Here is a 17,041-nt window from a genome sequence, read left to right on the forward strand (position 1 = left end):
GGAACAAAATGATGCCACATCATTTGATAGAAATGAAAATGATCACCCTATAGAGGGAGGAAATCAAAGACATTTTGCTAAAATGTCATTGTAGCAACTCAAAATGATTCTCAGTAGTTTGTGTGGCCCCCACGTGCTTGTACGCATGCCTGACAACGTGGGGGCATGCTCCTAATGAAACTACGGATGGTGTCCTGGGGATCTCTTCCCAGATTTGGACCAGGGCATCAATGAGCTCCTGGACAGTCTCAGGAGCAACCTGGCGGCGCTGGATGGACCTAAACATAATGTCCCAGAGGTGTTCTATTGGGTTTAGGTCAGGTGAACGTGGGGGCCAGTCAATGGTATCAATTCCTTCATCCTCCAGGAACTACGTGCATACACTAGCCACATGAGGTCGGGCATTGTCGTGGACCAGGAGGAATCCAGGTCCCTCTGCACCAGCGTAGGTTCTGAAGATGGGTCCAAGGATTTCATCCCGATACCTAATAGCAGTCAGGGTGCCATTATCTAACCTGTAGAGGTCTGTGCAGCCTTCCAGGGATATGCCTCCCCAGACCATCACTGACCCACCACCAAACCGGTCATGCTGAATGATGTTGCAGGCAGCATAACGTTCTCCACGGCATCTCCAGACCCTTTCACGTCTGTCGCATGTGCTCAGGTTGCTCTCATCAGGGAAGAGCACAGGGCACCAGTGGTGTAGTTGCCAATTCTGGTGGTCTATGGCAAATACCAATCCAGCTCTGCAGTGCAGAAACATTCACACCAGTGGCCTGCTGGAAATCATTTTGTAGGGCTCTGGCAGTGCTCATCCTGTTCCTCCTTTCACAAAGGAGCAGATACCGATCCTGCTGAGGGTTGAAGGACCTTCTATGGCCCTGTCCAGCTCTCCTGGAGTAACAACGTAACAACACAGCTGTCTCCTGGAATCTCCTCCTTGCGTCCAGGTACCACAGTGATGTTCAGATCTGGGAGGAGGACCAGTGTGCTGCATCATTTTTTCACTTTCATTTTTGGGGTGTCTTTGATTTCCCCCCTCTATAGGGTGATCATTTTCATTTCTATCAAATGATGTGGCATCATTTTGTTACGAATACATCATCCACTTATTATCAGCAAAGATATTCAAGATCATTTTCCCCCCAGTTTAGATCTGATGTGTTTTCAAAGTGTTCCTTTAATTTTTTTTTAGCAGTATATTTCACTTGTAAAGAGCGCTAAAACCTGTAATCAGAAAGAATGCTCTTTAAAACTACTTAATGAGTGATATATATGTTCTGAATAAATACTCTTACTCCAATATATCATTTTCAAAAAATCTCTATTGGTAAAAAAAACATACAGTCTGCATGAATTCATTTGTATCGTCTTAAATCTAGCCAGTTGGAGGGGATCGGTGTAGACAACCGCCATTCAGACGCTGTAGTTGTATACAGCTGATTAACGAGATTCGGTCTGTCATAATCTGTCATAATTGGTATTTAGCCTAATGTAGACGAAGTTGCCGGGGAGAGGGAAGTCTGGGCTTCCCTGCTTAGGCTGCTACCCCCGTGACCTAACCTGGGACAAGCGGAAAAGGATGGATGAATGAATCAAGTTTTTTTATTTCCAACATTACAATATAACATTGAACAATAGAAGTAAAAATGTTGAAAATAATAGTATACAAACACATCCGAAAAGGAGTCAGACGAAGCATAAGCTTATCACAGCTTATCATGAAGTGACTTTTTGGGACTCCTTCACTTGGTCCTTCACCAGCTAAAGATGTTGTATTTCACTGAACACAAGGAAGTTAGGAGTTCGCTGAGATTGGATCCTCTCCACTGGCCTGGGAGGTCTGCCTCTTTCACATTTGCTAAAGTTTTTACAACTTCGACTTTTTGCCTATGTGCAGCAGGTTTTGTTTCAGTTGAGTCATCTGCAGGAAAAATGGGGACATTGTGAGTGATTGTCCTTAAATGCGTAAGTAATCTTAGCAAGGATTCTGACTTTTTTGGAGATGAACTTGAGGGTGACAATGATGAAGACCACAATGGCAGAGTATCTGTAGAACCTCCACTTCTCCTGGTAAGCGTGCCTGGGAAATGTGTGGTTTTATTAATTAGGAAGTGTTTTTGGTGTGTGTCCACGTTTATGTGCTAGAAGGATTACATATTCCACAAGACTTTGTGGAGGGAACCCAACCGAAACGACTTTGGGAAAAATTAGGAGTGTAACGGTACACGAAAAGGAATTTCGGTTCGGTTCGGTTCGGTTTATTGAAGTGCTCGGTTTGGTTAATTTTTGGTACAAAAAAGGAAGAAAAAAATGACTTATAATGGTTTCATTTAAAAAAATGCAAAGAAAACTTTTTTTAAATCAATGAAAGCGACCCATTTGGGTGATATTTCAAATAAATTAAGTAATAACTTTTTTTTTAGAAAAAAAAATCATAAAATATTAAAATACAATAAAAACTGTTGTATTTAAACAATTGTTTAAACATTGTGGTGAAATGTAATGGATAAATAGACGCCAAAGTGTTCCCAAACAGGAGGTCGTTGTGAGATGGGAGGGTCTTCCAGCTCAGGCTGAATTTGCCATGATGCCATTTGTCACGCCTGCAAGCTACTTGCGTTGCTCCCCCTCAGTCAGTAGTGTCCGACACTCAGAGGCATCCTTGTGGAAACTTGCCCAGGCCTTCGTTCTACGTGAACTGCTTAGATCACTAGATAAATTTAATGACAAAAATAGCATAAAATATAATCGAATTGGGACGCAAGTGGACCGTACCCAACATGTAGAACCGAAACGGTTCAGTACATCCATGTGAACCCTTACACCCCTAGTAAAAATGTGACATTGATACTAGCAGTTCTTTTAGTATTTGCTTTACTGGCTGGACTGATGTCTTCATCATGGTCCCTACCATTTCTGGAGATCATCCATGTGCAGGAACCTGTTGGTCTTGTCTTTGGGCAGTTCAAACTGGGATGGCTGTGGGAACATGGCTTTGTAGAATTCTGCCAGCATTGCTTTCACTTCATTGGCATTGCTTTTGCTGTGATCAATGTCATCATTCAAACAGATGAACTTCCTGTTGGGGCAAGCACAGAAGCATTTTAAATTTCAAATGCCATCAATTGAAATGCTTTTATGGTTTGGAGTGTTGTCATTACTTGGCATTGTTCTGAATGTCTTTGAAATGAAGAATGTTCATGGACTTGTCGTTCTTGATTAACTTAAAATGTATCTCCTGCTCCCCCATGATCTGATATCTGTGGGATAGTAGACTTGTTAGCAACAGCGTAGAAATGTTTATTCCAACTTGTTGACTGTGAAAGTCTCACTTGTACTTCTTCTTATCTGCGAAGGCTCGACGAATATGATCCGTGACGGGCTTGCAGTTCAGGATGAGATATTTTGTGATCTGAGGCTGTCAATAAAGAAACCTTACAACTTTATTATTGAATATTTACAACCACAAAGCTAACAACCACACAATTAAGCTTTTTGTGTGCTGAGACATAGAGGTTCATGGCTCACCATGTTTTGGTCATGGTAGACCTCCTGACGGGATGTCACTTGGTGGTTCTGCATGACTTCATTTGGAAGCATTTCAGAACAGGTGATCAACTCATTAACCAAACTCGTGAAGTCCTAGAAGGGAGCAGTCACAATCATCATACGCTATCTTTGGTCCACGGTTTCTCATAAGTGGACCCACCCTAGGCTTGAGCGGTTGCTTGTAGATTCTCGTAGCGAGGGCTTCAACCTCACTATCCGACAGAACGCCAGACTGGTCTTTGTCCGCTGTGTCAAACACCTCTGAAATGTCAGCCTGCTGCTTGACGCTCATCATGAAGTAAAAGTAGGAAAAGGCAAACTGCATGTCATCTGTGTGACGTAAGCGATGGCTTGAGGTCTTCTCAAATTCTTTTGGGAATCTGCAAGAAAATCAGCAAGGCAGCCTTAGCAGTCAGGCCTTTGAAGATGTGACATCAGAGCCTGTGAGCACTCACGTGTCCTGCAGCTCCTGCATGATAAACTTGTCGATCATGTAGGGTGCATGTGCAATCACTTTACGGGACATGACCCCAAACTTGCGATTGTACAGCCTATCAACATAGCTTAAGGAAGCACCAAAACTGCCCTGCAGCTTTCGGCCAGTGGCAGCACCATTGGTCTCATACATTAGCACTCTGTGTAGATGCTCATCTTCCTGTAAACACAAAAGACACGGTGTGATGACAAAGTACAAAGCTAGAGATGTAGATCATGCTCACTTTCAGTAGGTCTTCCAAGTACTCCATCTTCTGCCAGGGCAGGAAGCCTTTGTTAGAGGGGACATGCTGTTGGAGCTTTCTCTCCATTGGCTTTTTAGCAGCAACGGACAATCCCGCTTTGGGAACACTTTTGTCCTCATTCAAGAATGGTGATGCTGTTGTCAGTGATAGCTTTTGGATGGCAGCCTGGGATATGATAGCTTGAGGAAGGTGACCTCCAATAGTTGTACTGGCCCTCTGAATGCCAACACTGCGTACAGACCTGCGTTTCTCTGCTACACCAACCAAAAGCAATTAAATGTACTGTGTTTAAAATCTGAACAAAAGGTTAGTGCAGTCATTGTTGATGTCTGTACCCTTGCAGTCTCCTCCATCCCATTCACAGTCATTGTTGTTGCATGCCTGATCACAGTACCCGTTGCTGATCATGGCTTCTCTGCAGCCCTTGGAACAAGGGGCAACCCTCCAGGTGAGATAGACCTGCAAGGAAGTAAGAGGACACTTGTGTTGGTGTGCTCACGCTGCGCTGTCAGCAGTAGTGACAGTGCAAGAGTCAATGTTTCTGTCTATTAAGACACAATCTACACTTCTACCCTTGAATGAAACTGTTTTCCTGTGACCAGGTATGTTCCCAAGCTGTCAAAGACAAGGAAGCAAAAGTAAATGTTTTTATGTTGTTACTAGGGATGAGCCAGATACTCCGTTACGGATAATGCATTTTGGCGAATACAAGCATGAAACGAGTACATCTCGTCATTATCTGTAATCGTCATGAAAGAAAATCCTCATGATGTATTCACTCTTCACGCTCTGCAATTGGCCAGTCACACACAGCGACCGCCCCTCCTGAGACACACTGTGCAGGATGGAGCCACATAGGAGCTGAGCAGTGCCTCATTCACGTACACGATGCAATTGTCAAGTGGATTTTTTAGGTTTTCCTCAGCTTGCCTCTATTTTGGTTTGTATCTAAAGTTACTTGGTAAACGTGTTTCGTAAAGTACGCGGTGCATTTGACAAGACAGCGCTGTGCAGGCCTGTTTTACGTCAGTCACTCATGCAACTCAATTGGGGTAGCATGACCGCTTTTTTTCTTGAAGTGTATTTTTGTCTTATTCCATGAAGTACATAAAACAGGTGTGCTACCTGCAATATAAGAATTTTATTAATTTTCAGTTGGCAGTACACAGACAGTGGTAACTATCCATCCATCCATTTTCTATTCCGCTTCTCCTCATTAGGGTGGCGGGGGCATGCTGGAGCCTAACGCAGCTGTCTTCGGGCGACAGGCGGGGTACACCCCGGACTGGTCGCCAGCCAATCACAGGGCACATATAGACAAACAACCATTCATGTTCACATTCATACCTATGGACAATTTAGAGTCACCAATTAAAACCGGAGTACCCGGAGAAAACCCACGCACGGGGAGAACATGCAACAGCTCTAATATGCTACAAGAAGATCTACAATTGGACACTTTTCGCTTTACAGATCACAAACAATTGGATATGAAAAAGATATTGATCCGGACTCAAATGTTTTCTCTCACATTACAACCGACTGCTGTTATTATACGGAGGAGCAATATAACAACAGCTTCAGCAATGACGACAAGTTATCCATCATCCACATGAACAGTGGAAGCATGTATGCAAACTCTACTAACATCAAACAATTTTTTAATCAATTCAAAGAACCTTTCAAAGTAATCGCAATCTCAGAAACTTGGATCAACGCCAACAAAGGAATAGACTTTGGGCTGGAAGGATATGAAATGATGAGTGCAAACAGGAACAATTCAAATGGAGGAGGTGTGGCCGTATACGTGGACAATCATCTGAACTACAAAATGGTAAAGAATATGTCATTTGTCATTGATAACATTTTACAATGTATTACAATTGAAATCTGTAAAGACAAAAGCAAAAATGTGTTAATAAGTTGTGTGTACAGAACTCCAAAGTCAAAGATTGGAATGTTTGAGGATTGGATTAAGACAACGTTTACAGACATAGGTCAAAAAACTATTTTATGAACCCACACAAGTACAAGGAAATAGATGACTTTATAGACACAACGTATAGTTTGAGTTTATATCCTAAAATCATTAGACCAAGTAGAATAACAGAGCACTGTGCCACCCTCATCCATAATATATTCACCAATGACTTTGATAACAACACCATCAGTGGCCTGCTAATTAGTGACATCAGTGATCATCTTCCAGTGTTCACAATTTACAATGAACATTATAAGAAAAGACAGGTGGCAGGAAAAAATACTTTTCAAAGATTGCGTACTGAGGACAGCATCCGTGCCTTCAGGAAAGATCTAGAAGAACAAAGTTGGGAGAGTGTCTGCAGTGCAACAGATGTGGATGAAGCATATGACAGCTTCCTTGGTACTTATATGAAGCTCTACGATAAGAACTGTCCCTGGCAAGAAAAGTCCAAGAAGCAAAAGAAAAACAACCAGCCATGGATGGCAAAAGGACTAAAAAAGCCTGTAAGAAGAAGAACACATCATACAGGACATTCATCATCCAACAGACTAAAGAAGCAGAACAAAAGTATAAGATTTACAAAAATAAGGTAACAACTATCTTGAGAGTGTGTAAGAGGGAATATTATAGTCACGTACTAAATAAGAACAAAAATAGCATGAGAGCAACTTGGGGCATTTTAAATAGTATTATAAAGAACAACATTAAGAACGCAGACTACCCCCACTATTTCATGGTTGGAAACACTAACAGGAATGACATGAATGCAGTAGTTGAAATGTTTCATGATTATTTTGTAAATATTGGACCAAAACTGGAAGAAGTAATTCCAAAACATGACACAATTGATGAATGGAAAGATATTATTGATCGGAGCCTGAATTCTATGTTTCTCACTGTTAAAACTAAAAAGGAGATCACTGACGTTGTCAAACACTTTACGGCAAAAACATCAGCTGATTGTCATGGAATCAAAATGGAAACAATTAAAAGGGTCATCAATGAGATCGCAGACCCGTTAACATATATTAGTAACTTATCTTTTCAGACTGGAATATTTCCAAGCAAAATGAAAACAGCCAAGGTGGTTCCAATTTTTTAAAAAGGAGACAAACATCAATTTACAAATTATCGACCAGTCTCCTTGTTACCTCAATTTTCAAAAATTGTGGAAAAGCTATTTAATAATAGGTTGGACAAATTTTATGAATAAGAATAAATTACTTGAAGGCAGCCAATATGGTTACAGAGCCAACATTTCAACTTCTATGGCACTGATGGAAATCACGGAGGAAATCACTACTGCCATAGACAACAGAAGATGTGCAGCTGCAGTATACATGGATCTGACAAAAGCCTTCCATACAATTTATCACAATATTTTAACATCAAAATTAGAAAGGTATGGACTTAGAGGATTAGTTTTGAATTGGGTTAAAAACTACCTAGCAAAGAGGAAGCAATTTGTAAAGCTAGGAGAATACACATCTGGGAGTTTATACATCACGTGTGGAGTACCCCAGGGGTCCATATTGGGACCAAAACTGTTTAATTTGTACATTAACAACATTTGTAAAGTTTGCGGATGATGCCACCGCCTTTTGTTGTGGGGAAAGCTCACAAGAACTCATTAAAAAGGTCAAGGATGAAAAGGTCATATTAAAGTCATGGTTTGACAGGAACAGATTATCCTTGAATTTAAGTAAAACTAAAATAATGCTATTTGGAAATAGCAGAAGGGATACGTGTGACTGTATACAAATTAGCGGAGTGGATATTGAAAATGTGAAGGAATATAAATTCCTGAGGATCATAATAGACGAAAAAATGAGTTGGAAATCTCATATTAAATATATTCAACAAAAGGCGGCGACAAATACTTCAATATTGAATAAAGCAAAATATGTTCTTGATCAAAAATCATTCCACACCGTGTACTGTTCCTTAGTATTACCATATCTAATGTATTGTGTGGAGATATGGGAAATCATTATCATCATCATCACTCACTCACTGTACTGCAAAAAAGATCATTCATAATGCCAAGTATAGACAACATACAAACCCTTCATTTTTAAAATTACAGATATTAAAATGTGAAGATTTAGTATCTTTTCAAACCACTAGAATAATGCATAACGTTCATAACTTATTAGCCAAAAACCTCATACAGTATTTCTCAATCAGAGAGGAGAAATATGATCTTAGAGGAAAATTAAACATACATTTATATGCCAGAACTACGCTGAAAAGCCACAGCATTTCCGTGTGTGGAATTAAATGATGGAACGGATTGAGTAAGGAACTCAAACAAAGTACAGAGATGAGCACATTCATAAACAATACAAGCAGTTGATGTTTGTTAAATACAAGCAGAAGAGTCTTCATCATCACAATGATGTTCTGTCATGTTCAGTTTTTTTCCTTTTTTTTAAATTTTGTTTTTTATTAATATATATATATATATATATACGTATATATGTATATATACGTATATATATGTATATATATACGTATATATGTATATATATACGTATATATGTATATATACGTATATATATGTATATATATACGTATATATGTATATATATACGTATATATGTATATATACGTATATATATGTATATATATACGTATATATATATATGTATATATATATATATATATATATATATATATATATATATATATATATATATATATATTTTTTTTTTTTTTCCCCTGTCCTGTCCAGCCTTTAAAGCAGATAGAATTGTATACCTAAATGCCGTCAAGTGCTCAACAGATTTACTCTGCCAGAGAGAAGTGTGATATACACTTCCCCTGTCATACAAAATTTATTCGACCTTGATGCTTGTTATAAAGCAAATTTGGAGCGCCCGGACCGGAGCAGGAGGGGACAGAGAAGAAGAGAAAAGGAAACGGGGGGGGGGCGAGAGGGGACAAAAACAAAAAAAAGAGAGACAAGAGACAAGGACAACAGCAGCAACAACAACAATTGTGACAGAACAACAGAAACATACAGAACGACATCAGCAAATAAATGTCCGTGACAACTATAAAGACGAACAAGGATAAAGGACAAATCAATATCAACAACCACAATGACAAAGCTGTCAATGACAATCAGACATAATAGCAGTCATGAAATGATGACCTATGACAGTGATCACAATGACAATACTGCATTGAAACAGTCGCACACAATAGCAGTCATGAAATGATGAATTATGATAGTGATCACCATGATAATACCGCATTGAAACAGTCACACATAACTGTAGTAATGAAATGATTATCCATGATAGTGAATAGAATCAAAGTTACTGTAATGCACATCATTGTAAAAAAAAAAATATACATATACACACATATATACATACATACACATACATACATACATATATACATATATATATATATATATATATATATATATATATATACACACACATATATACCGCACATACACACATATATATATATAGTCATCTTGCTGAAATCACCGTCGCTGTAATAAAACCAACAACATAATAACACCCTGGATAACTCAGTGAGTAATGTGGGGAAGTACGTATGTACTGTGAGTGTGCATATGTACAGGTATCTCTGTATGTAAGGAAGACTTCATATATATATAAAGGTGCAGGAATGTGTGGGCGTGTGATTGTCACTGAGAGTGCATGAAAGGAAAGGGGCCGCCTTCCACCTCCCAGAGAGCCCCGCCCCAAATAGCAAGGCCGGGCCCCGGCCGCCAGAAGGCCACCAGGCCCATAGGGGCAGGCAGCACAAAGATCAGTGCCCCAAGAGCCAGCCCAGAGAGCCCCCCCCCCCGGGAAGACCAGTAAGGGGCCGAAGAGAGGTAATCCCAGCCAAGGACAGGGCGCCAGCGGGCCGGAGGACTGCCAACCCCCGAGACCAGCGAGAGATCACACCCCACAAAGGCAGACGGGTACCGGGGGCCACAAACCGGCAGGCCCAGAGACGCCTCCACAGCCGGAAAGAAGCCCGCCCGCGCCGGAAGCGCCAATTCCCCCCCACCGCCACCCCCACCCCCAGGGAGCGGAGCCCGGCCCGCCCCGGGCCAACCCCCGCCCGACCCCCGACACAGGGCCGCCCCGCCAAGGGATGCAGGAGGCACACCCTCCACCCACCCGGCGGAGGCACGGGCGGCAGAGATGTATCGCCCAGCACCTGACCCCACGGAGCAAACCCCTGTATGCCCCCCCCCCCCCCCCCCCAATAAATAACTAAAATAAATAAATAAATAAAAATACACACACGCACGCACATACACACTCCTACGCACCCACACACACGCACATAAACACTCCTACGCACAAACACACCCCTATGCGCACGCTCATACACACTCTTACTTACTCAAGCGCGCACACACACACACACACACACACACACACACACACAGTGGTCGACTGCCCGACACCCGGAAGCCCCACCCTATCCCCCGTTGGTAACCCAAGGAGCAGCGGAGCCGGGGACCCCGGGGTCCCAGACATACGATTCAGAACCCAGGGGCGGAGAGCGCAGACCACCGGGGAGCAGGAAGACACCCGGCCACACCCCCCCAGCAGTAGGACGCCGCCAGCGAGGCAGACAGGGGAGTCAGCGAGGAGGAGAGCGGGAAACCGAGCAGGCAGGCGGGAAAACGGGCGAGCAGCCAGGCGAACCACCACACAGCGCCAACCGAGACCCGCGGGCCAGCAAACCCCGAAGAGAGAGCGGGAGCACCACACCCCAAGCCGCAGGGAGGCCAAGCACCAGCGCCGAGAAGGCGAGACCAGCAGCTGACCAGCCGACGGCCCCCACAAACCACCAGAAGCCAGACCAGCCACATGCCACCAGAGCCGACAGCGCACCACCCGCGCACCGGAGCCCCACCCCCGACAAGCCCACAGACAGACCGGGGGAGGCGAGGACACAGACAGCGGCCCGGCAGCGCACAAAGCGCAACGGCGACAGACGCCCAAGCGCCCGGCAGAGCACGACCCCCCCCAGCGAGCCCGGCCCCAGGGCACCCGCCCCCCCCACCCCCACCCCGCCACCCAGGCCCACAGTACCCGCAAGCATGACCAAGCCCCAACCCACCAGCCGGCCCGGCGCCCCAGCAGCCGCCACAGCGCAGCAACCACCGGCCGCCGCGACAGCACACGGGCCACCCGAAGCACCAGCACCGCCCCCCGGAGACCGCCGAACCCGCCCCAAGAGCGCAGAGGCGCCCGCGGCACGTGTCAGTCCAGGGGGGGCACCGCAAGCCGCCCCCCCCGGCGCAAGCCCCGGCATCAACAGGCCCCAGAGGGCCACCCCAGGGAAGGGCAGGCGAACCAGACAAGGGCACCCCACAGGCCAGGCCGCCCCGGGCGAGCCACCGCGACGGCCAGGCCCCCGGCCACACCGCCGACCCTGGCGGGCAGACGCCGAGGTGCACGAGGCACCCCAATCCAGCCCGCCCCACCCGTGTATGTGATAAGGTGTGATAGTGTCTATGATGCAATTAAAAAAAAATAAATAAATAAATAAAATAAAATAAAAGAGGATGGTGTATCTGTGTGCATGTATATGGAGTGTATGTGGATGATAGCTAATGATGCAATTAAAATCGGGGGACAGCTGCCGCTCGGAGGGCCCCTCACCTGGCCAGCCCCCCCAAACCCTAAGTGTCTACTCTGCGATTAAAATTGGGGGGCAACAGGTCAGTGGCACAGCAGGAGCAAAGGAGCCCCGCAAGGCAGCTCCCCTCCCCAATCACGCCCGACCGTAGGCCACCCCCCAATGTCCTATATATATGTGAGGTGGTGCAGTGGCACAGGAAGGACGGGGGCCCCACACCCCAACGCCGCCCAAACCGAGCAGGGGGGGGACCAAGGACACATGACCGACCGGCCGCCCACCACAGCCCAGGCTCGGGCGTGCCGCAGGACACACCACAGGCCCTACCCGGCCCGCCAGGATGCCCAGTCCGGCCCACCCAACCCCCCAGAGGCGATACCCCCAGCGCCCCCCAACACCGGAGCCCCACCGGAGGTAGCGTTCACAGCGCCACCCCCAAACCGCCAAACACCACGGACAAGCCACACGCCCCCAAGGCAGATCCGACCGCCACCAGGACAGCGGGAGCCGCGCCCACGCGCCCCCCGCATACCACCACGGCCGGCAAGGGAGCAACACCACGACGACCACAAGAGCACCGGACCCCACATAGAGCGGAGCACGGCCGCACCCACGAAGCACGCAGGCCAGAGGCGCCAGGGAGGGACAGAGAAGCAAGCACCGCACGACCGGGCCCGCGAGAGGAGCGGCCCCCGCCCGGCGCCCAAGCAGATGCCCCCGCCCGCCCCGCCCACCGCCACGCCACAGACCGGCCACCGCCCCACCCCCCGCCCATCCACCAACACGCCAAGGGGGAAACCCCGGAGGGAGGGAGACAACCGCCGGCCCGGAAGCAAGGACCAGCCTGACACCAGCAGGCAGCAGGGACCGCCCGCCAGCCCCCCGCCAGCCCGACCCCCAAGCCCCCGGCCAAAGCCACCCCCCGACTGCCCCACCCCGGAGCAAGCATCCTCCCGCCGATCCCGGAAAGCACCACGCAGATGGACACCACGCCGCCCGCCCCCACGCGCAACCCGCCCACGGCCCCCACACGCCCCACCCACCGAGCCACAGCGGCCCCGTCCCTGAGGGGAGAAAGCAAGGGATCCCCCCCACCCCAGCACCACGCACCCCCCACCCCGAGCCCAAACCGCACATCCGCGACCCCCACCTCCGCGCCCCCCGTCACCCGGGGGACAGCCACAGGCGCCGGAGGATAACAGGCAGCTCCCACCTATCACACATACACCACACACATAAATCAGCGAAATAAAATAAAATTAAATAAAATAATTAAAAAATAAAATAAAATAAAAATAAATAAATAAAAAGGGGCAACCCAAACCACCCTCCCACCCAGGGGAGATGGCTCCGCGGGGGCAGCTGGGCTCAGGCACCCGCGCCCCCACCAGGGGGAAAGGCCGGCCCCCACACCCCACACCGGACGGCCCCACGCGGCAGCCGAGCAGGAGGGCCCAGGGCAGTCCCCGCCCCACCCCCAGAGGCAAAGGAGGCGAGGGAGAGCCAGCGCCACCAGCCGCACACGGGCCCCCCCAGCAGCAGTAGGCGCCCGGCACCAGCAGGATGCAGCACCCCATCCACCCACCACCCCGGAGGCCAACCAACGCCGCCCCCTGGGCGACCCCCCCGACCCCGCCCCCGCCCCATCACCCAACCCGGACCCCTCCCCACCGCCACCCACCAGCCCCCCCAGGCAGGCAGCCCAGCAAAGAAGACCCGGGACACCAAGCCCGCCACCGCCCGCCCCCGAGGTACCAGGCCCACCCAGCGACCAGGACCACACCCCACGCCAGATGAACGAGACCCCCAGGGGCAGAGACAGATGCCCTCACCCCCCTGAGAGTCAGGTCAGGGAATTAATTATTGGTGCCCATATAGACTGAAATTCTGACATTTGTTCTTTAGATTCAGCAGACATTCTCTCCATAGCTATATGATCTAACAAAAGATTTTTGTAAAGAGCTATGTTCAGTTTCTTCCTTGATTTCCAATTGATGAGAATGGTTTTCTTGGCGATGCTTAATGCAGTGATGAGAAGCTGTGTTTGATTTGTTTCTACATCAATTGTGGAGAGATCGCCCAGCAGGCATAGTAAAGGAGAGGTAGGAATGGAGAACCCAAGTGCCAAAGATAGGTACTCACACACTCCGTGCCAAAAATTTTTAATGGGAGCACAGGTCCACATGGAGTGTAAGTAGTCATCTATTCTATGGTCTGAGCAGTGTGTACAGATGTTAGAGTCAGTTAAGCCCATTCTAAACATTCTATGTCCTGTGTAGTGTACTCTATGAAGGATTTTAAACTGAATCAGCTGTAGGTTGGGATTATTGATTAACCGGGAAGCATTAAGACATATTTGCTTCCAAAATTCAGGGTCACAGCTTGTAGATAAATCTGAGCTCCATTTGGAGATTGGTACTCCAATTGTGTTGTCATTTTTTGAAAGTAGAATATATAATTTAGATAATGTTTTAGGGGCAGATATTTTTAAAAATTGGTCAATAGTGGTATTGCTTTCCCATGATATGGTCCTGAAACTTGCTTTAATTATGGATTTAATTTGTATGTATTCAAGAAATTTGTTATGATTTATTCCATACTGTGTAACAAGGTCGTTAAATGAGATAAAGTTGTTTCCTATAATTATATTTTTCATACAACTTATTCCTTTTTCGTGCCATGTTGGGAAATTTAATGGTTTCTTTTTAAGCAAGATGTCAGGATTATTCCAGACGGGAGTGTATTGGCAAGGAGTGAGCGAGAATTTTGTTATTTTTAAAAATTCCCACCAAGCTGTCAGAGTGTTGCTTATATTTATACTTTTAAAACAATTATTTTTTCGGAGGATTTGGCTAATGAAGGGCAGGTTACAAATTGGGATTTCGTGGCTAAGTGATTGTTCTATGTCTAGCCATAAATAATCCAATGGGTTAGGGTTGATCCATTTTAAGATATACTGTAACCTGTTTGCAAGGAAGTAGTTGGAGAAGTTTGGGAGTTCTAAGCCCCCATATTCTTTAGATTTTTGTAATGTTTTGAGACTTATTCGTGCTGGCTTATTTTTCCAAAGAAATTTATTTATATATGAGTCTAATGACTTGAACCAAATTATAGATGGTTTAGTGGGGATCATGGAAAATAGATAATTAACCTTGGGTAAAATCATCATTTTCACGGTGGATACTCTGCCTGTAAGTGAGATGGGCAAGGTTCTCCAACGTGCAAGATCATCTTCTATTGACTTCAATAGTGGAGTATAATTCAAGCGGATCAGGTCTGACAGGTTGGAGGAAATGTTAATACCCAAATACTTAATGTTCCCTGAACACAGTGGTATAGAGGGGGTGCTCTGGAAACCAAAGTTAATGGGCAGTACTGTGGATTTAGACCAGTTAATGGAGTAATCTGAGAAGGTGCTATAATTGTTAATGAGTGAGATAGATTCGTGAAGTGAAGAATGTGAATTATCCAGGAAGAGTAATACATCATCAGCATAAAGGCTTATCTTATGATGAACATTTGTGGTGTGGATCCCTTTAATATTTATATGTTGTCGAATTGCAGCTGCAAGAGGTTCGATAAAGATAGCAAATAGTGAGGGAGAGAGTGGACACCCTTGCCTAGTACCTCTTTGTAAAGTAAATTCTGGAGAGATGTGATTGTTGGTCCGAACAGAGGCCTTCGGGGTGTTGTATAGTATTTTAATCCATGTTCTGAATGAGTCTCCAAAGCCAAATTTATGTAGTGTTGCAAAGAGAAATTTCCAGTTTACTCTGTCAAATGCTTTTTCAGCATCCAATGAGACAATTGTGGTTTCTAAATTATGGATGATAGAGTAATCAATCAGATTGATTAGACGGCGTACATTGCTAGTTGAGTTTCTCCCCTTAATAAATCCTGATTGATCAGGGTGTATTATATGAGGGGTAACTTTTTCCAGCCTTATAGCTAACGCTTTGCATATTATTTTAAGATCTGCATTAATCAGTGAAATTGGACGATAACTGGAAGGTAGTGTTGGGTCCTTATCCGGTTTCAGCAGGAGACTGATTGTAGCTGAGTTCATGGTTGGAGGCAAGCATGAACTGTCTTTAGTTTCCAAAACCATTCTAAGAAATATTGGAGATAGTAATGGCCAGAATGTTTTATAAAACTCGGCAGGGAAACCGTCAGGTCCTGGTGCTTTATTATTCGGCAACCGGTGTAGAGCATTATGGAGTTCTATGAATGAAATGGGTACATCTAAGTTGGTCACCTGTTCGTCATTTAATTTTGGTAATTCTATGTTGTTGAGAAATGTTTTGATATCTGGGAGAGATGGTTTAATCTGAGGTGTATATAGATTTTTATAAAAGCTCCTAAAGACAGAATTAATTTCTTCCGGGAGGTGAGTGATGTGACCTCCTGAGTTTCTAATGGAGGAGATAGAGCTTTTTTCTTTATTGACTTTTAGCTGGTTAGCTAAGTATTTTCCGTGTTTATTGCCATGCTCAAACTTTTCCAAACGTAGTCTCTGCAGTTGGAACTGAATTTTCTTGTCAGTAATTTCTTTTAAGTCTAGTTTCAGTTTCCTTAGGTTACTTAGGATATGCTCATCCTTTGAGTCAGCATGAGCGGTTTCGAGGAGTTGGATTTTTTTCTCCAACTCTGATTCTAGTAATCTCTCTTTCTTTTTCTTATATGATGAATATGTATATATATATATGTATATACGTATATATATATATGTGTGTGTGTATATATATATATATATATATACATATATATATGTGTATGTATACATATATATATATGTGTATGTATATATATATATATATATATATATATATATATATATATATATATATATATATATATATATATATATATACATATACATATACATGTGTTGTTTTTTTCTTTTTTTGTCTTCTTACTATTTAGGATGTACTATTATTCTGATTACCATAGGAAACATGACATGGAATGCAGGAAGTGAATAATATGTACTGTAATAGATGTGGAATAGAAGGGGGGTAGGATTAAATAAGCTTTGCTTCTTCCTACTCCTTTTGGACATATGAAACTGTGAAAGAATGATTCATGAGATGTATTGCATTGTAACCTTCATGTTCAAATAAACTAAACCAAACCA

The 17,041-nt window shown here is 44.9% G+C and overlaps 1 protein-coding gene across 5 annotated transcripts in view; it reads right to left on the bottom strand.

Moving 5' to 3' along the window:
• Positions 1–1,607: 1,607 nt before the first annotated feature.
• Positions 1,608–17,041, bottom strand: part of LOC129168119 (N-acetylglucosamine-1-phosphotransferase subunits alpha/beta-like) — a 31,941-nt gene continuing 16,507 nt past the window's right edge. Inside the window, exons 9-18 of one of the 5 annotated variants that reach the window (XM_054753018.1) lie at positions 4,628–4,751; positions 4,272–4,546; positions 4,008–4,207; positions 3,713–3,932; positions 3,532–3,645; positions 3,336–3,421; positions 3,165–3,263; positions 2,915–3,082; positions 1,996–2,083; positions 1,609–1,924 (exon numbers count right to left, since the gene is read on the bottom strand). In XM_054753018.1, coding sequence (XP_054608993.1) covers positions 1,871–1,924; positions 1,996–2,083; positions 2,915–3,082; positions 3,165–3,263; positions 3,336–3,421; positions 3,532–3,645; positions 3,713–3,932; positions 4,008–4,207; positions 4,272–4,546; positions 4,628–4,751 — 1,428 coding nt within the window. In that variant the 3' untranslated portion in view covers positions 1,609–1,870. Of the gene's footprint in view, positions 1,925–1,995; positions 2,084–2,914; positions 3,083–3,164; positions 3,264–3,335; positions 3,422–3,531; positions 3,646–3,712; positions 3,933–4,007; positions 4,208–4,271; positions 4,547–4,627; positions 4,752–17,041 lie in introns of all 5 variants that reach the window. The other 4 variants (XM_054753017.1, XM_054753016.1, XM_054753019.1 and 1 more) reach the window with 4 other exon arrangements.

The sequence above is a fragment of the Dunckerocampus dactyliophorus genome, chromosome 15 (genome assembly GCF_027744805.1).
Source record: "Dunckerocampus dactyliophorus isolate RoL2022-P2 chromosome 15, RoL_Ddac_1.1, whole genome shotgun sequence".
Lineage (NCBI taxonomy): Eukaryota > Metazoa > Chordata > Actinopteri > Syngnathiformes > Syngnathidae > Dunckerocampus > Dunckerocampus dactyliophorus.